A 25,964-nucleotide genomic window follows, 5' to 3' on the forward strand; every position below is an offset into this window, starting at 1 on the left:
CCAATGTATTATTTTGAGTTGTTATTTACAAACAGGTTACAAGATGGCTGAAAGTAGGCTTATGCCCATATCTCCAGGTACTAAATCCTAATTTATTACAATTGAGAGCCTACATATTTCAGCACAGATTTACATTAACTAAAATAGCTTCCTAACTACACATAAAATTTCCTTACATGATTAAATCAGTCATACCACAAAATAAATGGTTAAAACTATTATGCTACGTTGAAGCTTATATACTTGTAATAAACACCTTTATAATTTGTTCAAACCAAGAAAACTACAGCTCATTTATAATCTAGTTCTTGAGCTTTTTCAAGAATTCCAAATATATTCAAAATTACAAAAGCAAAAAGCAGTTGAATATGATTAGAAGATTCTTGTTGATCTCCTATTGACTAGTAATTCCATAAAAGATATCATAAAGGTTAGGAGTCTATGTCAAATTTTATCTTAAGCACTAAGGTCAATCTAGTAATCAATAAAGTCAGCGACTGTACACTGTGCTAGATAAAAGAAGATAGGAATTCTCCAAAATGATCTTCAAGATAACAGAATAAAGCAGGAGCATTCAGATCCATGGAAAATTCCCTTCTATGAACCAAAATATATATTTTAATGTAATTAAAATTGAAATTAGGGTAACGTTTTTGTTTACTGGTAAGAATGAGAACTATAGGAGAAACTTTAAAGCAAAACTTGTGGAAAAAATTCAAAGGTTTACATTTACAAGTAGGCCACAACAATGTGGCCTGAGCAACTACAAATCAAATGAGTGAAACGGAAAAGCTTAAAACATGTATGATTCAGATCCAAATATTCATACCTAAAAGTTTCATCCATTACCATCAGAAGGCTATTTTATTTTGGAAAGACATACATACTCTGGAAATAAGAAATCTTCACATTTCTAAAATATAAACCTTTAACCTTAAATTGCCAAACAATTCAATATAATAAACAACTTCACCTTGTCCATAGCTTCAACAAAAACTGCTCTGTATTTCTGAACCTGTTCTTGTAATACCACTACATGGAAAATATTAAAAATAAAAAATTTACAGTATATAAGCATCACATGATTTAAAAGATGCACAAGTTTTAAATGCTAGAACAAATTGTGTTCCCAACACCTTTGGTCAAAGTGATTACATTAAAATTAATCAAATCATATAGTTTCTAAAAAAGGTTGTATTTCTACAATATCCTAACAATCAGTATGAATGCAGAAAACTACATTAGTACACAAAATTGAGTAAAATAACAACAAAATAATATAAAGATTTTACAACCAACAATCTAACTCTAACAGTTTTACTTTCCCTAATATATCTAAAACTTACTCAGTAAATAAATAAAGCAGCACCCTTAATAATTCACTAAACAAAGGAACATTTAAGGAACTTGGCTTCACAACTGGAGCTAAAAAAACTGGAGTAAAAAAGATTTATTTTATCATACAAATCACACCATATAAAGAAATTATTTTAGGTAAGCTCAACAGATATGTGCATACACTAATCTTCTAATAATTTACTATATAAAGATGAAAAGTTGACATTCTGTTCATTTGTAATGATGTTATCTTTGCTGTGCAACAGCTTGCATGAAATGTGTGTGCTTTCTACCACAACAAGTATTTTTGTTGGTTTTTTAAATTATTTCAGTCATATATATACATATTAAACAGATGATGGACTTCTTCAGGCACATAATTATATTTGAGGGTATGTTGGCTGAGATGATAATGAGTAATAAACTCCAATTAGGTATATGTGTACCCCATGCTTGGTGTTGTTGAAAAAAAAATCATACTCACAATTAAAATTCCCATTACATTTGTTTTCTTGTAAACTAGATACACTAATGCAACATCACCAAATTTTGTTCAATTTTAACCTTTGGTTACAAGTCTATAATACCTACAGGTTTTACCTGAAGCATGTTTAAATTTTGAAAATTCCCTTATTTAAATGTGCTTCTTCATCTCAGAAGGATAACAAAACCAAAACCAAGACAACCCTGAACCCTTGAAATTCCTAATAAAATTCAATTCACTGTCTCTACTATCACATTTAATAATTTGCAGGGTCATACAGTTGACCAAGTAGAAATATATCTTTGAGAATCAGTTTTTTTCACATAGTCAACCTACCTATAAAACAGCTTTAAAATGTACAGAAATCAAAACAATGACCCTGTAATACATTAAAGAGATGACTAAATATACATTAAAAAAATGTTTCATGAAATACTAGAAATAGTATAGTCATTTTCCATACATAGCTCATTACTAGAATATAATTCATTTTTATAAAACATGTTCATAACACTTGTACATAATTTTGAAAAGAAAAAATTAATCATTTCTCATCATATTATAGGTATTCAGCTTGCAGTTAACATGAAATAATACAGCTACAGTTTTATGACAGACACTGTTTCCATTTTTAAGTATGCTTAAATTTTACAACTTATATTCATTTACTAATGATTTCAACATGAAAAACGTTTCTGTTAATTGTTTTACCTTGTGGATCTTTTGTTCCTTCACAAATTCTGAAATGAAAAAGATGTGGAACTGAAGTCTAAAAACATTCTTGAAATATTTCTGACATTCATTCATTTATCAATTATGTCTACCACTATACACCTATTTCTAATACCACTAGAAATTTGTCAATACAGTAAAAGAAAGACAAAAAATATCCAAAGCATACAACACTAACATTTTAAAAACAAATCCCATAAAAACTATCAAGAGATTACATGTAAAAATTACACTTTACCAGATATACTTCATGAAATGAAAATTAAAATATTAACACATTACAAATGGGTCGAGATTTTACTCTTGCTTCTTGCAGAACATAGGAGTCAGACGTGTTTTACTTTGTTCTGGACAGTTATTATTTCTCTGAATTTTACTTACAATAATACCCATATTTTTATAAATGGTTTCTCAAATAAAATGTAACATGTTCAGTGAAGATGAGACTATTACCAAACTGATGATAATTTCTCAGACCTTCAAAGGGAAAGTAAAGATTCTGATGTGGATCATTCTGACTGACTCTAACTACAGTGATGTTGTTAAACGTACAAAGATATGTAAAGTTGTTGTACTCTCAACATATTCTGAATCAGAAAGTGATGATGGTTCTACAAATGTTCCTGCTAGTGATTTGTTTCCTCTTGGATAATTGGTCAGAAATAGATATTCCACCAAACTTGGAAATGTTTAAAGGAAAGTCAGGGGTCACTATAACTTCATCCAAACTTGTTTTTATGTTTTGTCAGAAAATGTGTACCTACTATAATCAAACTGCAGAAAAATATAAAATGTTATCTGAAGGACTTCACCAATGTAAAGTTAAAACTAGAGACATAAGGAAATTTCTAGGCCTTACTCTACTAATGGGACAGACAAGGAAACACAAGTGGAAAGAATAAATTTAAACATTCTGGATGTGTTTTCAAACAGACTCTTCAAAATTCAACTAGTACTGAATTAGTTCCTCAATAAGTTCAGGACATTATACAAACCAAAACAACAGCTGTCATTGGAAGAGGACACGATTCCATAAAGAGGACATCCAAGATTCTGAAATAAAACTATAAATCTACAAAAACTGTAAAATATGGCCTTCTGGTGACAATAGTGTGTGAGAGTGACACAGGTTGTATTTGCAACATGGAAGTTTATATTGGTGAGGGAAAAAATTGGAGAAAAGTATTCTTTCAGTTCTTGCTCCCAATCTTGAACTGCGACACCAATGTATACCAGTAAAATTATTTCAACAGTACTTCCATTGCAAACCTTTTCCTAGAACATAAAACAAGAGTCTGCAGAAAAATCAAAGTATATAGAGGGTTGCCACCGAGGCTGAGGATTCAATAATGAAAAAGGTGAAACAGTTTTCCATAGAAAAGGTGATGTTCTGATGTTCTTATTTTCATATGGAAAACAGAGAGAAATGAGAATGGTTTCACCCATCCATGAGTTATCTGTTAATACTGCAAAAAAAAAAGAAGAAGGAAATAATAATAAAAAAAAACCTGTGTGTGTTTTCTAATACAATGCCCACATTTAAAGCCATGATCATGCAAATCAGTACTTCTCATACTTCTAGTGAATTGGACAAAGGTTTGTACTTTATCGAAAAAACTGCAGCTTTTTCAATTCATGTATAACCTACAAAGCCCTGTATCAACAGAAAAAGTAAAATATAAGCAGTTCCTCCTCTACATAGCAAGAGAATGGATTACTGCCAAGGAGAAAGAGAGCTCACTGGAATTAGAGAGGAAAAATCTGGTCCATCATCTGAAGGTACAAGGACAGTCCCACATAAGGATCCCCAGGGAAGACTAGTAACAGGAAGCAACATATTCTTGCGTTCATCTTACATACAGGAAAAAGAAATTTCCTACCACAGCCTATAAGTTTGTACTGCCCATAGAAAAAACAAAATACAATACATATGTAACTTTTGTGTGGTTCCACTCCATATAAGAAAATGTTATACAAGATACCATACTTTAAAATTTACTAGTTTTATTCATATACATACTCAGTAAGTTTCAACTAAATAATAAAAAAATTAGTTGAGTCATGAATAAAATGCATCTGACTCCTTTCAAACTCAAAATTTTAATAAATAAGACACCAAAATGATCTATATGAAACACAAGCAATCTCGTGACCCAACGGCAGTGTGTTAATAATCCACTTTTCGAATGGGATGCTAAGTTTTAATTTTAACAATTAAGTCAAAATTATATTTGATATCACTTACCTTTTCAAATCTGCCTCAAGTTCAGCTCTCAAATGTGGTTTGGACATTTCAAATCCCATTAAATCATAACCTTTATAACAAAAATATATTTATATTAAAAAATCTTCAGCAGTTACATGTAATGAATAATACATACACAAGATCTTAGATTTCCAATCAACTATATAAATCTAACAATTACATGGTTACCTAAAGCTTGAACTTCACAAAATACTGTGTTACTTTTTATATGATTATTACACTGATTTTTAGAAATAAATATTTTGGTTATTTTCAAATAAATTATTACACTAAACAAACATTTTAAGATTCCACTACAAGTATTGGCATCACACAAATATGAAACAACATATAGATGCAATGAATTAATAAGATTTCAAAAGCTTTACATTCACATTTCATATATATATATGGTTGCTGCAACAGCTTAGCAATGATTGTCATTTTAAATTTTACTATGTGAAAGCTTTCTTACTTTCTCAGAAAGGTCTAAGACTTGTTTAACAGTTTAGCATTTTGTAGGCAATGTTATGCCTAAATTTAAGAGCCGAGATTGTGTATATGATTAAATTCTCAGGTGTGTTTGTATTTTGAAGTGATATTTAAATTACCTAACTTACAAAGAGTTTATCAAAACTAGAATGTAATTCTTAGTATTAATATTTTAAATACCTTGATCCGATACATGTTCTGAGTTTTCACAAGAAATATTTTCTTAATAAGATGAAAAAAACAATTACTCAACATCCTCTATTTCCATCAATATTTTCAAACTTCACATTAGCTTTTAAATTATTCTAATACACTGTATTCTGTAGAAACATCATTGAATTACTGTAAAAAAATTTAAAATCTATAAGAAAATTTCCCAATAAATCTACACTTTACATAAAAGCACAGCTGCATTATAGGACACTGTATAAACTGAAATCCAAGATATGATAACACTGTAGCTGATAAATACCATGAAGAATTACACAATTCTTCTTACTTTGAAACTTAAAGATGTTAATTTGGATAATTTGTTACCTTTGCATGAAAATATAGTTATGAAAAAAAGAAAAGGACAACATGAATTTCTGTAGTATGGTCAAACCAATTCTGAATACTCTTATTTATTATGTTTTCCACACACTCACGCAAACTAATAGTTTAATATAAAACCCACCTTCCACTAATCCCATGCCAAGCTCTCCAGGAATAAACCTACCCTCTGGATTTAAACCAACATAAAACCTGGACTTGATGGTTTCAATATGTTCAGCATGTGTAGCATCTGTACCTGGTAAATGAAATGTTGTTTTACCACAAGAAGAAAGTAATGTAAAAAAACTAAGTAGTACGTTTTTACAATGTAACTGTCAACTAGGAACAAACACTTTAGCTAAAAGATTTACACGAGTTAAAACACTTTTTAAAAATATTTTATTGAACAAATATGCAATTTTAAGATACTAATTTGAAACTATGAAAGAACATTATTCTTACTACCCAAGTTAAAAAAATTGTATCTAGAGCAAAATACTTTTATTGTTGCTTACTGGTGAACCTTTTTTTAACAATCAGTTAGTAGCATTAAAATATGACCTTATTCCTAACTTAAAAAAGAAAGAAAGGTTTTTATATTACATTTTTACCACTTGTTGCATGAATTAAAAAAAAAAACATTTAGAAAAATTCTACCCAATACTTGAATTACATGTATGTGTATGTTCTCATGTATGCATATTTTCCAGAATACCATCACAATGCTGGAAATAAATAACCTTATAAAACATAAGTCTTAACTTAGTGGAATGCTACTGGAGTAGTGAGGCAAAACACCAAGTGTCCAAGTAAAGAAAAACAACAATTTTGGTCTTGTAAGGTTATTAATTTCTAATCTTAAATCTTATATGCACCAACATACACAACAGAAATTAAATAACGAGAATGCAGTCACATCAAATGCTTAAAATACAATACTATTAAATGCAGCCAAATACAATATTTTAATATAGTATTACTTGTTTTAGAATATATTATTTGGAGTTCCTATCCATTAGATGGGTGAAATAAAAACTCCTTTGTAAGAAAGGATAACAAAATGTGATTCTATTTTTTTTCTTCTTGACATATTAAAATTACATGTGTAATAAAAATACATAAAAGTACCAATACAGGAAAGAAAGACATTCTGTTTTCAAGAATTCTATTAACACGATATAAATTAAAGGTCCAATGTATAAGGAACATATATATATATATATATATATATATATATATATAGTGGAATGCTATATATATATATTTCAAAAAAAAAAATATATTTATATATATATAAACACACACATACACACGTTGAGATTTATATGCACAGAAGATGAGAAAGGTCCAATCCCTTCATGACCTTCCTCACGTCATCACATATCACTGCATCAAATTTGGCACTGTCTGATGAAGAAATGTGAAAATTTATGAAGAACAAATATGAAATAATAGATGTATTTTTTTTACCCAAACACAAACTTAGTAAGATTTTCTAAAGTCAAAAATAAAAATAATGATATTGCGTTCTACTCATCAACTTGTACTCCAAACATCAAATTTCGTGGGAAAATTCACTCATACACAGTTTCAAAAATCCTATCAACTTATTTACATAAACAGGATTCCTGTTTAATTATGACTAGCTTTACCTAGATAGGAAGCACTGACAAAGAAAAAAAAAACTATGGCCATACTAAGCCATCTCATAAACACAACCTAATACAGTAAACTGGTTCACTTGATTTCTCAGCACACACATTTCTTCTACTTCTTCCAGTAAGTGTATCAACCATTTTAAACTGTTATTTTCCAGACCTTCACTAATATCAACAATGTTTTCATTTAAAATTTTATGATGTTCTTCTACTTATAAAATTATTTCTTACGTTTTTCATGCTGATAATGGAGTGAGAAAAGATTCCAAAATGTTAATAAAGATTTTTGCATTTCCATGTTTTTAATATTTCTTAATAAATCTAGATTTCATATTACAAATTATTTAACCTCAGCAAGAGATCCAAAATCACACGGTTTCTTGACAAATAGGAAATGTTGTACTGTCTTTCTTTTTCTCAGACTGAAATGGATTTGTTTGCACTAAATTATGTAATATCTATTACTCTCTATGTAAAAAATATTACTAGTTTTATTGCATCAATGTACAGATAATTATGTTTAATGATGAATTAGTTTATTCAATAAGAGTGCTGTACTAAAGCTAAATATCCCATACCTTTGTGAAAATAAAATAGTTTTCTTTCACTTTGTAATATCCAATAAAATCTGAAAATGTTATGTTCAGTATTTTTCAGACTTATAATCAATGCCACAAAATAATAATTTTGTTTTTCATCAACAAAAATTCAGTAGTTTTATAGAGTGGTATTGTGAAAATTTGTATGGATAAGCTAAAGGAATGATATTAATTAAATTTTCAGCTTATAATAAATTTCATGTAATGTTGCTTACATTAAATATTCTCTTGTACAGTAGTTTACAATTAAAATGTAATACTAAAGTCAACCAGTGTGTATTATATTAGACAAAGTTGCTAATAAGAAGATTAATCTTGCAAGAATAATCAACTAGTTGAATGTTAAACATAAGCTTGAAGACTAATTATTCCATTCATATAACTGATCAGTAAATTTACCAAATCGTCCAGTTCTAACAATAAAAGTATTAAACCTAATGTTAATAAATCAATGTATGCTAGTCACAAATTGCTCTAAACTACATTAAATTATTATCTTTTCCAAAAATAATTCATCTTTTTCACAGAAAAAAAATTTCAAAAATTTTATGACATATATAAAATCCATAAACGTTTTACAATTGTAACATTAATTTAATGGGTTTTGGAAAATTTTAACAGTGCTTCCATGGATCAGGCACCTGGTATTTTGTAAAACCTAGCTGTTCAAATAATTTGTTTATTGACTGAAACGTTTACCAAAACCTGATTGGACAAAAAGTAGGCAATTGATAACAGAATATACAGATGGCCACAAAAGAGATGTTGACCCACTATTGATATTCAGTAAGTGTGCTGATCTTGTATCAATAAAGCAATGTTTATACATAAAAAGAAGAAAATGGCTTCTAAGTGCAAAGTTTGTTTGTCCAATACTTCTGGTAAATGCCCTTGATGTCAGTGTAGATACAACTGTTTAGACCCAGAGGTCAAAACTGTACAAAAAGCAGGTGAGAGACAGCTACAGAGCAAATTAAAGGAAGACTGAACAGTAATGAAGATGAAATGTCTAGCATTACATATGAGGATCCCTTGAATTTTGTGACACCAAAAAAACACAAAGCAGATCATCCAAGAACTTGCACATGAAAGCAAAATGTTCAAGCCATTGTTGTAATATTCCAACAGGGCACAGGAACAATGTCTATTCAATTTGGCAGTTCTTTGGTATCAAATCCAGAGTTACATCAAACTTTCCAAATGAAGAAGCTCAACCAAAGGCAATAAGTTTCAGTGATCTCGACAAAAACAGTTGATTAGCTGTGTTCTGCATGACTGTATTAAGATCTAAGTGGTCTTTTGAACATGATTAGAAATTACATTTGTAAGAAATCTGATATAAAATTATTTTCATCTGACAACGATATCCAACAAGCCCAGCCAAGAAATGTATTCAGATAAAAGGTAGACTTGTACTGCTATGTCAGTCAATGACATTCAAAAAAGTAAAACAGAGATGGAAAATTGGAGAACAAGTTTTATAAACAGATAGATGGCATTTTCATCAACTGAAGTCTAGGTTTCAGCTAGAACCTACAAAACCATCAGTCCAGCATTACTGTAAGTAACCTGCACTGAAATCAGTAAAGTACCGTTGATCAAGGTGATGAGAATTATCCCACTGATGCCAAGGCCTTTGTATCCACTCTGAAAACAAGAACAAAAATGTGAAAAAATAGCCAAGAACACAACAAACTATGTTTGGCTAATAAGGTAAAGCAACACCACACATACATCTTCTAAGACAGATGCCCACCAAAAAGACTAAGTTTACTAATGTGTACTATGGAAGTTAAAAACTTGTAATAGCATCACTAAATCTAAGAATTTTTAGATAAAAGTTTGTGTCGAATTTTAGTTCAGCCATAAAATGCTAAATATAGGGTTTTAGTTCTTTCCAGAATGATGTTACATATAAACATCTGCCACACAGCTCAAATCTGGTGCCTGGCCACTGGATGCAGGGTTAAATAAACAAAAATTTTGTCATTCAAGTGGCAATATTAAAACAAGCTTTAATTTGTAATAAGTTCATAGCCCACTGTCATGATTAGTAGCTAATATAATTATACACCTTTTCAGAGGAATACCAGAGTAGAACTTGGTCTTATTGTTTAAAAACGTACCTTTCACTCACCCTATTGTGATTTTTACTATTTGGATATTTTCATATGTATCACATTGTGCTATTCCTGTACTGTAATGACTGAATGTATTGCTACTCAGTTGGGCATAGAAAGCTTTCTTACTTTGTTTTGTGTGTGTATGATTCACATCCAATTACTTCAATATTATCCCACTTAATAATATGATCATTAGCTAAAAGCTAACACTAACAAATAAGTCTTAAAGACTCTTATGTTCTAGAAATCTGTCTTTTGTTTGTTTTTTTCAGTATAATGAATTTCCCATTAAATGGATTGTTGCACATAATACTTTTGCTCTCCAATGTATAAAAAATAATTATTTAACTAGTAATTAAACACTTAGATAACATAAACAAGTAAACGTGAAAACTGATATTTGATCAACACAGACTTAAAGTACTTTAGTTCATAGTTATTGAATGTAAACACCTTGTTACACTTAGTTCATTTTTAAGATAGTAAACAGTAATATATGTTAATTAGCAGTATGTGAATTGGTAGTGAGTAAAAATACTGTAGAGATAAAATTACTTTATTACTAGCACTTAATTAAAATGGTATTCATGTCTCTTTTGGGCATAAATGTCTATATCAATATCTACCCTTACTCTGCAGTGTATTAAATCACTGCTATTCTGAAGCAAAGCATTTTCACAACAAGTACTCACTGATTATCTCAATCTGAGGTAAATACATTGGCATGTGTATCCTGTCTTGTCTAGCACAAATTTTGAAGAGACGACAGCAATAATGCAAGGTTAGTTGTCATTTCATCTCATTATTTCCATAGTTATTTATTTCCAATTGGCAGCATTCACAAAATTAATATAATGTCATTTAAATATCCAAATAATTACTTTAGTCAACACATGTTAGTGTATATTAACTGGACATTACATGAACTAAAAGCTTTATTTCCTCTCTCATGTAATACACAGACAATTATCATTTAATCTCAGTCTATATTATCACTGTCTTAAAAAACAACAACATATATAATGTTGATAACAATATTGCTTGGGTTAGAAAAAAAAACAAAATAACACGTTGACAGAAATGTTAATGACTTAGAAAAAACAACAAAATAACACGTTGACAGAAATGTTAATGACTGTTTTGTCTTACCTATTCCATGTTTTTCCATTAAAGCAATTAAGTCTGCTTCCGTAAGTAATGCTGGAGGGGATGTTTCTCCATTTACCATCTGTAAATACACTTCCATTCAAAACAACATACTGGATTTACAGTCTACCATTTGTAAATACACTTCCATTCAAAACAACACATTAGATTTATCACACAACATCTGCAAATAAGTTTCCATTCAAAACAACAAACTAAATTTACCATCTACCATCTGTAAATGCACTTCCATTCCAAACAACACACTAAATTAAAAAAATAATAATAATCAGCCAGAAGAAACATTATACATGACTCCTGTATTTTGGTACAACAAACACTGTATTTCCAGAATGTTTGAAGAGATATCTCTCTTTCAGGTTACCATTATGGGAAGTATAAGATCAGATCAGCCAGAAGGCAGTGATAGCCATGGCTGAAGGATGGAGAACAGATTATCAGAACAGATGAAGCATGAAAGTAAGAACATTGGCAAAGTAACAAGTGGAGTCTCCAGAAAAATCAATCTCAGTGTAAACTGTGAGAGAAGAGACCATCCATGGACAGAACATGGTTGGCCAAAAGTTAACATTTTCCTCAAATGAAAATAATACTTACCTCTGCTGACACAATACCTATTTCTTGATATTTAGGGTTTCCACTCTTTGCTCATCTACTCATTGAGAATATTTCCTCCAGCCTTTCATAACCCTCTTGGATGTCTTAGGCAAATTATAGTTTGCAAGTTTCTCCAAAAACTTCAATGTGCCCTCTATCTAGGTATTGTATGTAAGCACCTCATTCAGATAATGTAATTACTCTTTCAAGATATAACCAGCTCAAAGTGAGAAAGTGTGACAGGAATGGAGATAAGTATTATTGGAAATACATTTTCATTTGAGGAAAATGTTAACATCCAAAACATACTTACCATCTGCTAACACTATAGCTAGAATCCCACTTTGAGAAGATGGAGAGGCTGGTGCAGGCATGGTCCATACAGAATGCATCTGCACAAAACAGAAGTGTACCAAGATAAAAATGGTATAAGAGTGGAGAGAGCTGCACTACATCCATAACAGGCATGCTCTTCACCTAAAACTTGGTTCCGACATTAAGGTGGAATAGAATATGAATAATCATCAGTGTAGACCAGCCACAACCAGATAGCTGATTGAATCCCAATCTGCAGCCATAGAGTGATGCATGTTGCACCATCAGAATCATGATGAGAAAGTAAGTAACATCCAAGTGATAAACTTTTTCTTCCACCTGAAGAAGTTCAAGAATACCCCAGGCTTGCAATGATACAATCACATATACCATAATTAACCACAGGAACAGAATTCATCCAGTCTAGAATTATGAACATTCATCCTCACTCCCCAACCACATGAACAAGGAGTATTCCACTTGCTCTTGTAATTATGAATAAGATGGGGAACCTCTGCTCAACATCTACATTTGTAATTATGAGGAAATAGTGGACAACCTTTCAAGAACAATATGCTAAATCAACATTGATCAAAAAGAAAGTTCATGTACTCCCCAAATGGATAAACTAATGTCAAATCTGAACCATAATTACGAGTATGATTCCCTCAGAGTCTGGTGCCACTTCTACTGAGATCTGGGGAAAATATCCAGAGATCCTAGCAGAATGGCCCCCATCTTCATCCTCTTTTCCAAGAATAAAAGAATATACTCAAACACTGGAAAAAAAGCCTCTAACCATCTCAGTGACTGGTAACTAGAGGTAATAAGAACTCCTGAGCTCTACTGAGGGGTTAAAATGCATTTGAGAGTACTGATAAATCATACTCTAGGAAATGTGCAATAGGTGAACCAAGTTTTTTACATTTTTAACAGCAACCAATTCCAATTTATTCAATCTGAGCATCAGTAGGGACAAACAGGGTCCCCTCTAGTTCTACTCATGACTGTCCACAAGTGGCAGTCCATGATAAGATAATACTATCTGGTAGATGCCTATATGGTCTTATGCATCATCCTAATTTAACAGAGCCTGTTGCAACTCATAGTAATTATAGTGAAAGTGGTTGCTAGTGTGGAATTGAGATGAGAAAGCTTATTTGCCTGGGCAACACTCACTACAGAGTGGGATCTAATGCAAAAATAATGGGATCCTGGAAATAAAAGAGTATATACTATCATATGATTGAAGAATATACTCACCTCTGGTTAAAGTTTAAAAGATGTGGTCAAAATAGCTACAGAGGGTAGTTGAAAACACTCAGAAGAGAAAATTGCCAGATCATGTAAGTAATCAGATAGGAAAGTATTAGCAGTTCACATACCTGCCCACATTATATCTGCAGAGGGCAATTCAACCAGGCAGCTAATGACATAAGAGATAAGACAAATATGGTGAGATGTGACACACAAAAGATTCCTCTCCTGTAACAATATTCCATTAAAGTACAAGTGAAGCAACTTATAAAGCCACCTTATGAGGGTAATGGGAGATAAGTCATGGGAAGTAGAAAGATCCCAATTAATTAATAATCACTTCTTAGTACCTTGAAATGAGTAAGTACAAGCCACATAACACTTGAAGGCTCTGACAAGACATAACACACATGCTTGAGATTGGAGTAGTTATAAAGGTGAGAAATGGCTAGTAAATGGATTGGTCAGAAGGATCTTTCCTCTTTCCTGGCTGCCACAGTCTTGAAAAAAAAAGGCCTATATGGATAAAGCAGGACAAATGTGGAATGATAAAAGTCCTACTTATGTAGATCCAACAACTTTGATTGACAATGTCCACAGACCAACAACAACAAAAAACATGATTTACAAGAAAGGTGAAACAGAGAATCCAAAGCTAAGGGATCAAAAGGAGGATGAGCCAATGCATGTAAACAATCTGTAAAATCCCAATTTGGTAATTGAAAAGTTTGTTTGTGCTGAAGAACATGAAAGGATTTTGGTAGATCTGATAGAACTGGGGATTCAAAAACCTTCTGATATTTCGAAAACCTAAAAACAGTGGACAAGGATGCCTTATATAAAGCCACAATAAACAGAGCAAGCACCTTCTCTAATACCACAGTTAGAAAGTGGGATATGACAGACACTTTTAAATGAAGAGGGTTTAACTTCCTTTGAATACATCACTGATTATAAATATTCCATTCCCATTGAAAAACAATCTTGTTTGGCTTAGAGAAAGATTTATTTAAGTTCAAAGAAATATTAGAAGTTAAACCCTTATGTCAGACAAAGGACCACATAACTTTCAAGCATGAAGACTGAGTTTCCAATCATCTGGGTGTAGAACATCTGATCAAGGTTGTCTCAACAGAGGTTTTGTTTTTCAATGTGGAATAAATAGAGGTGAACATTCCTGCAGATACTGAAGAAGCAGAAACCATGCTTGAGCTGGGCAGTAAGATGTAACAAAAAGAATCTGACAGGGAATAGAACGAACCATAGTCAAAACAAGAGGCTGAATGGGGGAAAATGTACAAGGATGTAAACCTGTCCTGTCCTGATTAAACAAATCTACTGCCAGTGCTTGGGAGAGGTACTGGAGAACAAAACAACTTCAACGGAGAGTTTCAATAAGTCACAAAAGCATTGACTGTTAGAGACATAAAATGAGAGCAAACCCACTGAAAACCTTGTGATGTAGTATCCATTCTGTTCGGTTAAGACAATGATTTGCAATTAAATTCATCTATCCTGGAACATGAGATACTAAAAGAATGATATGATGGGAAATGGATCCAATATAGAAAATACAAGGTACAAAAACAAAGGTCTCAAGAATGTGTGCTTCCTTGATGAGAAATCTGATACACAACCATGGTATTGTCTAAATGTATCATAACAATGTTTCTCTTCAAAAGAGATAGACCTTGAATCACTGCCCAATGTACTGCAAGAAGATAAAAAATGATGATATGGAGGATAGATCCATCTTTTGTCTAAGTATCCTGGAACTACTGGCCTTTAAAATAAGCTCCCCATCCCTGAAGACACACATCTATGAACAGATGGTTCCCAGGGAGGAGGTGGTAGAATGGTACCCCAATAGTAGTGTTGCATCAACCCAGCCACCACTTACAACTGACGATGTTGTTCCTGGGTAATGTGGTAGGATGATTCAAAGGATTGGAATGTATGATTCATTGGTTGTACAATGACCACTGAAGAGACCTCATATGTGTTTGTTCTAAAGGAATGAGAGGCTTGAGAAATGCCCACATCCCCAAAAGAGAGCGAGAGAAATATCCATGCAGTAGGAGGCAGAAGCAAAAGCCTGATGGCTCTTTCCATGGATTGAAGCCCAAGAAAGGTTCGTTGAGCACGATGTAAGTGAATATTAAAAAACACACCCAAACAGACAAGATACTGCATTTTTGTGGCTTCTGAAAAGATAATCTGAGAGTGCTATTTTGGTAATTGATGAGATGGAGCCAATCATCCATATAATAATGTGTGCACCAGCTCATGGAATGCAGATGATAAGAAAAACTTGAGCAGCTCTACAGAAAGCGTAAGGAAGAGCTTGGGTCAGAAAATACTATGGGCCAAAACTTCCAACTTAGAGCCAAGAAGACACTGACAATAAAAAATAATCCATTATGAATCTAAATAGGCTTCTACCTGGCAGTGATTAGCCAAAGTATGCTGATTTAATAAATCTAGGGGAAAAGAAAGTAATTTGCTGTTCTCTCTGCTAACAAGAAAATAGTGGAGTAAAATGCATTTGATTATAGTATATATGTCAATGTGTTTCTTAGTGAATACCTGGATATGGTGTGATTATAGTATGTATGTCAATGAAAGACTTCCAAAACCTTACAAACTTGAGTACCTAACCAACTGAATAAAAAGGGATGGAGATAGCTGCTCAAATTTCAGTATATGGATATAGAAAGAGGACTTGTTCAAGGTTTAAGAGCCAGATGTACGATTGACATTAAGGGATACTCCCTCACAAGAGAGAGAAGGACAGGTGAAAAGGAGTAGGACTGGTGTGAGTGAAGGTAATGAAACATAGATGGTGCTATTGAGTCAGTCCAGCTACATATACAAATACTAGAAAGGAGGAAGGGACAGAAGAACTGATTAGATCAGAAATTCCCATGAGGCATCAACCCTTCTGGTCGTGAAAGGACTAACAGGACGTGCATACGTGTGTGACCCAAAGAGATAAGCAGTATCCATGAAGCAACAGTTACCAAATACTAAATTAACACAAATACTAGTGACTGCAAGATCCACAGCTCACAAGCAGATGGGAGAAGGTTGATCCAACCTGAAAATCAAATGACCCTCCAAGTGAATAAGATATTCAGTGGGAATGAGAAATTGTTTGAAATGGTGATAAAAACAGCTTTGAAGAGTCACTGGACACAGATGGGAGTGGAAAGAGAAAAAGACACAAAATGAGGGCTGAAAGGAGAAAGGTGACAAAACTGGAGAGAGTGTCTGAATAAAATGTATAAAAACCCCTGTGTGGACAGAAAGGTTTGATCATAGAAGCTCAACCATGACCCAAAGGAAACATTACTGACAAGCTTTACTAGTCTGCTGTCAGGTAAAAGAGGGTGCTGCAAATCAAAATATGAGAAACTAGGGATTAAGATTAGGTATGGTGGAGGGTATAGATGGAGACAGTGTCAAAAGGAAGGATTAATAGTAGACAGCCTCAATCAAATTAAGAATACCTTCAGTCCAAAGAAAGGGACTCAGCAAGACTGAATCATAGAAGGAAAGAAGGAAGTTGAACCTTGGATAGAAAAATATCCCTATCCAACAAACCCCAGTAACAAGGAAGAGAGTAGACAGGGAATAGCAGAAGTGAAACAGCTACAGTTGAGAAGTTAAGGGAACCAAAATCACCTACAAAATTCTATGGGACACACTGACATGCCCCACGATGAATGTGTACAGAGGTATGATAAAGAAGTGTGTGAAGAGAATCATGCAAGGTGACACCAAGAGTCCCACACTTTCTGGACATTCACTGCTTTGATATTTTTTGGATGATAGGGAGATCGTCTTTTATAAGTGAAAGAATGTGTAGTCATGAGACAAACAGTAATAAGCAGCTCCAGATGTAAAGCATTATATGTCATACAAGCCTTAGCACATTTTTCAAAAGCTTCTTATGAATAACATACAACAGTTGCAATATTTTGTCATGTGATCAAAATTACACAAAAAACCTGTTGATTCTCTCTGGGAGTATAATATATGCATGACCAAGGAAAATACTTTTTGTGGGAGGATATATAAAAAAAAAAGTTAGAATATGCCACACATTACACAGTACAATCTCTACATACAAACAGATACTATGCAAAAGACCCTACAACATGCTGCAGTGGAAGAGTTAATATAAATATCTCATAAAAATAGTCTGATGAAGCCTAAGCTTTGCTGACATACAAACAAAACTTCTTCACACATGACTAAATAAAACAAAACTTTTGAAAATAAATATTTGATTCGCATAATTAGTAGTGCATTTGAAAATTCTGTCTTGTGGTACTGTCATGCAAGAGTAGATTAAAACTGCACTTTTACCTTCCAAGTAAACTTTTACTATGGATTACTGTGTGTATTTTCTACAAGTACTTGTATCAAGTAGTATTATTTTTAGCTTTTATATAAAAAAAGAAAAAAAACATCTGTTATTCTGATTTGCAGAAAGAAAAGGCATAATCAAACACGAAAGTTTTATGTTTTACCTCTATGGATGAAGGCTGAAACATTTCTCCTTGTGTAAAATTTGGGATAACCTGTCAATAAAAAACTAACATTTGTACATATATAAGCTACTAAAAACGTTGAAAGCAGTTAATACACTTTAATCTTAACAGAAACAATATTTTACAATCTACATTTATTTTTGTACACAAATTTAAACCTTAGGTAAGTAGCTGTCAAAAAACAACATTTTCACATTTCAAACTCTTGAATTCCATGTAAATAACAGAATTTTGGATAAATTAAAATGCAACCCCTTATATCATAAAACAATATTTTTATTGTTTCTATTATAGAAACATTCATCAGATTCCTTAGTCACACACAAGTGATGAGAACACTGTTTTGAAATTTTTAACAGCAATACATAGCTGTAGAAGTAAAGCAATGTATATCAAGAAGCCTAAGTATTTTTCAAAAATTTCTGTGAAAGCATTTCATCCTGTCAAAAAATATACAACAGCCACAATACTTTGTTAAGTGATCTAAACAACTTATGATATCTTCCAAGGAGCATTATACATAGCCAAGACATACACTCCTGCAAATGGATGTATGTACATAAGTAAAGTTAGCACATGCTATAGGTCACACAGCACAATATCTACTGGTGTAGATCTTCCTTCTCCCGAGATGAAAGTTAACACTACTTTCTCTGTCAGATGTTTGTTTTTTAAAATCATATATAAAATAATTTTACTATATTTTTAAATATGTCAGAAAAGAGAAATTAAAAAATATTATGAATTAATTAATTTGATACATTACAAAACATTTATCCTTATGATCATTTTTTTTTTTTGTTGCTGTTAAAACTACCAGTAACATACATTTTAAAACATCATACAAGAGCACAACAACTAACTGGTAAAAACAAATCTTAACAACAGGCAAGTCACCATTAAAAAAAAATAAAACATAGCTACACTCTGTTGGTATTTTAAACTAATTTACTAAGACTTGTTTTCATTTGAACATCTGGCAATATTTCTTATTAACATCAATGTTAAGCTTACCTTTGCATTCCATTTGTCATATGGATAAACTTCTAAGTAATTTCTTGCAGTGATAATAAGACCACTTGCACTAAACTGGTGAGAAACAACAGTAAATAATTTTTCATAAGATACATATTTTTATGCAGCATACAGATTAATAAATATCTCCTGTTTATTATTTTTTCCGTAAAGTCATTTAATGATGATGTTACTTAGCTGTTTTTATTACTTTCCATATCAAGAACAAAAAAAATTAATTTGAAATAAAAAAAGTCTCCCCTCATGATGTAATTTTTAATTGATAAATCCCACAGTTTCTAATCAAATGTAAAATTAAAATTAAGCTTGCTAATTTTATATTTACAGTAGTTAAAATTGAAATGTTTCAAACTGTCTAAAGCCAAATCAAAACTTAGCATTACAAATTTTATCTAAAAAGTGCAATTAAAGTTTATTTCAATTTATATTTGAACATGTAGTGAAATAATGTATAGAAATTTAAAACTTGTTTATTGTTGGATATCTGTGGTTACAACATTTCACCAGGTTAACCTGGCATCATGAGGTACAACTACAAAGAGTGAATTGTTTAGTTGGAATTAAGCACAAAGCTACACAATAGGCTATCTGTGCTCTGCCCACCATGGGTATCAAAATACAGTTTCTAGCAGATATACCACTATGCCATTGAGGATCTACAAAGAGTGAACTCATGATCTAGATAATACAAAAACGTAGTAGATGGATAAATTGGTATTGATTGGTTAAGCTTAACAAGACTATATAACATAAAATATGTTGCAAGTGGTCAAAGATGGTTTAGAAAAATAACATTAAACAAATTTTAAGTATTACATATACTCTGAATTGTTATATTTAGGATGAATTATTTCTACTTCATCCATCATTTCTATCATCTCTTCAAAATGAGTTACCTTTACCTGTTCCAGAGCTTTTATCATTTTTATATTTCATGAGTTATACTGACCCCATTCACTGCTTTTATTATTTCTTTAGGTTGAGTTACCTTTGCTTTGACCATAACTTTCACTATTTCTTTAGGATGTGTGGTTACTTCATTCATAAAGTTACTTATTTTCTTTCTTAGAATAAGCTATACTTCTTACACACTGATTCTTCTAAGACCCATAAAGATTTTAAAATTATTTTAATCAAGTAAAAGTTTTAAATTAATATTTCATATTTATTAAATTTTAAAAAGTTTGATTTTTTTCCTTGATGATTAAGTGTTTTCCTTAGATATTGCAATAAAACAGTTGAATGTCATTTTAAATTTGCCATAATTTTATCTTTCTTTTATAAAAAATACTCATTTTTAACAAGTTTCAGATAATAAAAAATGAGAACATTGCTAAATACTTCTTCAAACACGTTTGATTTTGATAAAATTTACACAAATACATACATTCAATAGTTTCACATATGAAATGTTTTACTTCTCATTATTGTGCATAACAGCAAAAATACCTTCTCTCTAGCAATCTCAATATCCACTGTAGTTTCCAAACCTTGAGCATCCTGTGACAAAACTGCCAAGAAATGACGAACAATGAACTCGTAGATTCGCCTATCATTTCCCTTTTTGAAGAGATAGTTTTAATGAGCTTATGCTATAATTCAAGAGAAAATAGTGAAACCTTAATCTGTTTTGTTTAATTTATTCAGAGCTTGTTCAAAACTTCAGATGACTAAAATGTTTACTGTACTCATACTTTAGAAAACCTTATGTTAGAGATATTATTTAAAATATTTCTTAATGCTTACTTCATAAGTGTCTTTGATTCAGAATTTAATAATATACATTCATATGGAATAAACTGAATAAAGATATATTCCCCATTACCATAAACTCAACTGTGCCCATTACCATAAACTCAACTCAACTCTTATTACTGTAATCTACTATTAAATATCATGAGCTACTGAATGCTATTTCTATATGAGATAAATACATGTACTGCAATCAGATAAGTTAATAATTTTGATAGAATATGTTTTCATGCTTTGTTTCCATTCTTATATATTTTAATTGCAAAACCTTGTAAACCAGACTGAGTTGTGGCTTATTTTGTGTCTTGATTTAATTGAATTTGAAGTACCCATCAAGAAACCATTATATTTTCATTAGAAAATATTACACACTTGGACAAATAATTGTATCCATGTCACTGTAAGGCAGCTCAGTTTATAATTAAGTGTCAATGCTTACAAAATTCCTTCTAATTCACTGCTTTGAAAAAAGTGTAGAGAGAAAATTTTCCTATGTTTAAAAATTCATTCATCTATACTCTTAAAACTTGCCAAACCCAGATAATAACAAACCTTTAAAATTACTATAGTAAAAAACTCTCAAAACACAGATAAGAATGTAGGAGCCTTTAAACCAATTACACTGAACTCATAAGTCAGAGATAAGTACACAAATCTTTATATACTTACAATACTGAACCATAAGGCACAGATAAAAATACAAGTCTTAAGATGTACTTACACTAAACCATCACACCATACATAAAAATGCAAATGGGATCTATCCTAAAATTACTTTACACTAAGTATTTTCACATCAAACACTACATTTCTTGAATTAAGAAAATACATAACTAAAAATTTTATTGTTTTATAAGAGATAGAGAAATTTATTTGTGTGTAGTGTTTATCAAAGCATAACAAAGTGATACAGAGTGTAATGTACTATCCACTCAGCTGGTAGTCCCCAAAATTCTAGATAACTACAACATAAATAGTATTTTTTAAGTAATTCCCTGACAACTGTAATATATCAGTAGCCAAAAATCAAGATAAAACTAGTTAGTAATTCATATCTAGTGAGAGAAGAAAAAAAAAATTAAGCTTAGTTCATCAAATAAGCTACTTTCTGTTATAATAATTAATGTCTAATTGCCACAAACTTAAGTACTTAAATTATCCCTTTCTTGCTTTATGGTAAAAACTTGTATTGTGTATCTTGATAATCTTTAAAGATAAATTACATGCAAACTAAAACTGGAAAATAAATCATGATAACCAAATGAAAAGGTGACACTTTGTCTAAGTTTCCTGCTGGATGTGTTTCAACAGGTCAAAAACAACAAAAAAATGTAAAGACTGAGAAGGTGGTAAACTAAGCTTTTAGTTTCTTACACCAAGAAGGATGACAGAAAATTCCAGCAAATAGAATTTATCTTCTAATTTCAAAACACTAACCTCTAAACTGTTAGTGTATTTAGTTGGATGAATTGGAGGATGAGCATTGTCGCTCTTTGATCCCTGACGCGGGTTGGGTCCTTGTTGAAGAATACCAGCAGCAAATCCTAGCAAAAAAAACATTGAACCAGAAATTAAACAATCAATATTCTTGATTGTTAGAAGACGTGATGAAACAAAAAATATATGAACGTTAAAAAACTAGCATACAACTGTATTCAATATGAAGCATATAATGCGAGATAGTTTTGTGCATTAGACCTTTAACACAATAATTTAATACCATATAACATGCAACAAGTTAATTAATCTGAAGTTTGTCCACTAATATAAAACACACAAAAAAAACTAATACCATGCCTTAGGAGAAGATAACAGACAACAGATTGGTGAATATTTGATACTATATACATAAAAACAAGACAAAAGCTTCCAATTAGATTATATGCAAATGACAGAAGGCAACAAAATGAACAACTGTTGATACTATGCTTTAAAGAAAGGTTAACAACCTATAGACTAACTAATATCTGACACCAGGGTTTTTAGAAGATAAAAAGCAAGACGTGGTACCCAATAAACCAGACTTCCATCTAAATGGTTGGATGCAAAATAAGGAAGAAGTGATTTCTAGTGTGTAGAAATGCACAAGAATACAGCAGAAAGGGAATAGTAAATAACAAAGGGATTACCAATAGAGGATGAAGACAAAAATCAGAATTCATTTAAGAAAACATAAAAATAAGCTAGAAGTTAAAACTGTCTTAGAAAGGAAATACAGAATACACAAGTACAGTCATTTTATATAACACAAATAACAGATTCAAATTAAAGTAATACTAACAAGAGAAATGTAAGATAAATAAAACATATCTTTCAGGCAGAAGTAAAACAAAATGGACTTGATATTACAAGATATGAATGAATCCCCCCCACAAAATGTCACTCAATAATAATAATAAAAAAAACAACATAGATTCCACAATCAGGTTTAATCCTTATTAACAGAAAATAATGATGAAATTGTTTGCAACACTGGATATCAGAAAACTTTTTATTCACAAAATATTAATGGTTGTTAAAATGCAGTGTCATATGGTTATGTCCAACATACTAATACTTTCAATTTTTCAACTATATGAAAAGATAAATGACAGTTTTTGAATAATCTGTTACATAATTTAAAGTAGTTTTATTATGCTTGTAGAGAAACATTTCATACATATCATAAACATGCAGGTCCAATAACACTTGTATATATATATATATATATATACAATAACACTTGTATATATATATATATATATATACAATAACACTTGTGTATATATATATATATATACAATAACACTTGTATATATATATACACACACAAAGATATTACAAATTTTTGGTGTAATGTAATTAATTTTAAAATATACAAAAACGTCTAAGACTTTTTGCTCTTCTAGAAGTAAGCAAAGACAATCTGTTTAATTCTTTGGTCCTAAATTATTCACAAGAACAACAGGCAAACACAAAATAACTGAAGTACGATACCATCATATAAACATAATAACAGACTAATGATTGGCTAAAAGCTGATATCTTATGTATAAACAAAATAATAGACTGAAAAATGGCTGAATGCTGACACCATGTTTATAGAAAGAGAATAACCTACTAAAGACTGGGTGAAAGCTGATATCTGTTTATACAGAAATGACAGGATAAAAAATGGTTGACATTTTTAGACTGAACATAGATAACAGATTGGCTGATAGTTTACAATATGAATATACACAGAACGTAGTCATCCAGACTAGCTGACTGTTAACATGTTTAGACTGATAGTACAAACAGCAGAATGGCTGATGGTTGACACAAGAGTATACATAAAACAGACCTGCCAATAAATTATAGCTGCAATTTACATGCCACATCAGTTATAACATTTTACTGAAGATGTATGTTCTCTCTGTAAAAAGTAAACCCCTTTTTTTTACAAACAAACAAAATAAGTTCTCAACTTGAATCATAAACAACAAATCAAAGAGGTTAGCAGCACAACTCATTAATAATGAATAACATATTCATTGGCTGTTTCAGAATAAGTACTCATTCTATCCCTAGACATTTGCTGAAAGTAGAATGGCAGCCCTTCTAAATATGATCGCAGTGTTAGTCTACACAAAAATTTACAATGATTTTGGCACTTCACCTCCCCAGTTTGGATCTTCTGCCTGTATTTCCACTAAACTTCTTAGGTTCAGGTCTTTCGGAAAAGTATTAGTTTCTGTTCTAGGGTAACTAATAAAGCCTTTTGTGTAAAGTTTCTCTGCTATTTTCATAGTTTCTTTGGCAGTAATTTTTAGTTTCCTGGATGCACTTTTCTCCAATTCCTATAATGCAAACATATGTATTTTGTATTTTCTGACACATGATTCATATTAAAACTTGAACATTCAATAAACAGTTGACAGGAAATTATCTCTCAGTAATTTGTTAAAACTTCCAATCTATAAATCTGGTTCTACAGTTTATGGAAAACAAAAACTACTATCAAAGTCAAAGAGCACATAAGAGCCTTAACTTAAAATTTAATATTTTTTAATTTACTTTTCAGTTAACATTTACAATGCAATTCATGTAAGAAAAAAAAGAATATTCCTTCATGAACTGAAAACTTTAATTTCACCCAATATTACATCTCATTCTCTTTAGTACATCCAGTTTTTGGTTGAAAAAAGCATACCACACAGCAAATGTTTCAATACAGGAGAAATTTACTAGTGTATATTTTAGAAATTATTTTTCAGATCCTCAAACCAAATGTTTATTGTAAGTGACACCATGACTGAAGAAAAAAATGAGTTATATGAGCTCAAGCAATTTCTGCAGTTATAAAATATTGTGATATTTTTTCAGCTCATAATTTATTTCTGTGGTATCATATTACAACACAGTATGCATTTTAGCATACACGGTGATAAACACAATTTTTTTTATATTTCTTTAAACTGCAATATAAGTTGCACTTGACTTTGTTTTACTAAGAAATTTACAGAAGCATTTTTTAGAGTGAAGCCATAAATATTTCATCATCTTCCACACCTTCAAAGTCAAAAAAAGAAAACTATGGAATAAGATTTTCTAATATAACATTTTAAGATATATCAATTACTATTCTTACCGTAGTGTCCAATGGTAAAGGTCGCCATTTGCTTTTAGGTTTAGTTTTCACCCCTAATACTGTTGCAGTTGGATTCTGTCCAAATGAAACAAACTAATTAGCTTGGCTAAACAATATAAAACTGTTCCACAAAACATGAAGTTTTGTTCCCCAGTTTATAGAGTGTCTTATATTTTCTATTAAAACTACTATTTTTTGTGAAGTCCAAGACCCAAATTCAACAAAAAAAAAGTTAATTACTGCCAGTTAATTTTGAGCTCCTAAGCAATAGAAATTCAAATATATTGAAATATATCAGTGTGGTGTGTGTTTATCACATATTATTAGTTTTCTACTTTCTCGACACTTATCGCGAAGAAAACGTACTCTACATCAAATTTCACCAAGCTACCAGTTCTTCCTGGCCAAGTGCTATTTGTACTGTTTTGTGTAGTTGATTTTCTTTGCCTAGATATATTTTGAAAGCTACAT

General features: G+C 31.2%; 1 protein-coding gene across 2 annotated transcripts in view; it reads right to left on the reverse strand.

Moving 5' to 3' along the window:
- Positions 1-25,964, reverse strand: part of Top3alpha (topoisomerase 3-alpha) — an 81,769-nt gene that overhangs the window by 26,383 nt on the left and 29,422 nt on the right. For both annotated transcript variants that reach the window (XM_076467061.1, XM_076467062.1), the window contains 11 exons: positions 25,494-25,568; positions 24,522-24,702; positions 22,322-22,428; positions 20,582-20,692; positions 19,112-19,186; positions 18,077-18,127; positions 11,355-11,433; positions 5,968-6,081; positions 4,800-4,869; positions 2,534-2,562; positions 974-1,032 (listed from right to left, as the gene is read on the reverse strand). In XM_076467061.1, the coding sequence (XP_076323176.1) occupies positions 974-1,032; positions 2,534-2,562; positions 4,800-4,869; positions 5,968-6,081; positions 11,355-11,433; positions 18,077-18,127; positions 19,112-19,186; positions 20,582-20,692; positions 22,322-22,428; positions 24,522-24,702; positions 25,494-25,568 (951 nt within the window). The remainder of the gene's footprint in view (positions 1-973; positions 1,033-2,533; positions 2,563-4,799; positions 4,870-5,967; positions 6,082-11,354; positions 11,434-18,076; positions 18,128-19,111; positions 19,187-20,581; positions 20,693-22,321; positions 22,429-24,521; positions 24,703-25,493; positions 25,569-25,964) is intronic.

Source organism: Tachypleus tridentatus, chromosome 11 (assembly GCF_004210375.1).
Source record: "Tachypleus tridentatus isolate NWPU-2018 chromosome 11, ASM421037v1, whole genome shotgun sequence".
Classification (NCBI taxonomy): Eukaryota; Metazoa; Arthropoda; class Merostomata; order Xiphosura; family Limulidae; genus Tachypleus; species Tachypleus tridentatus.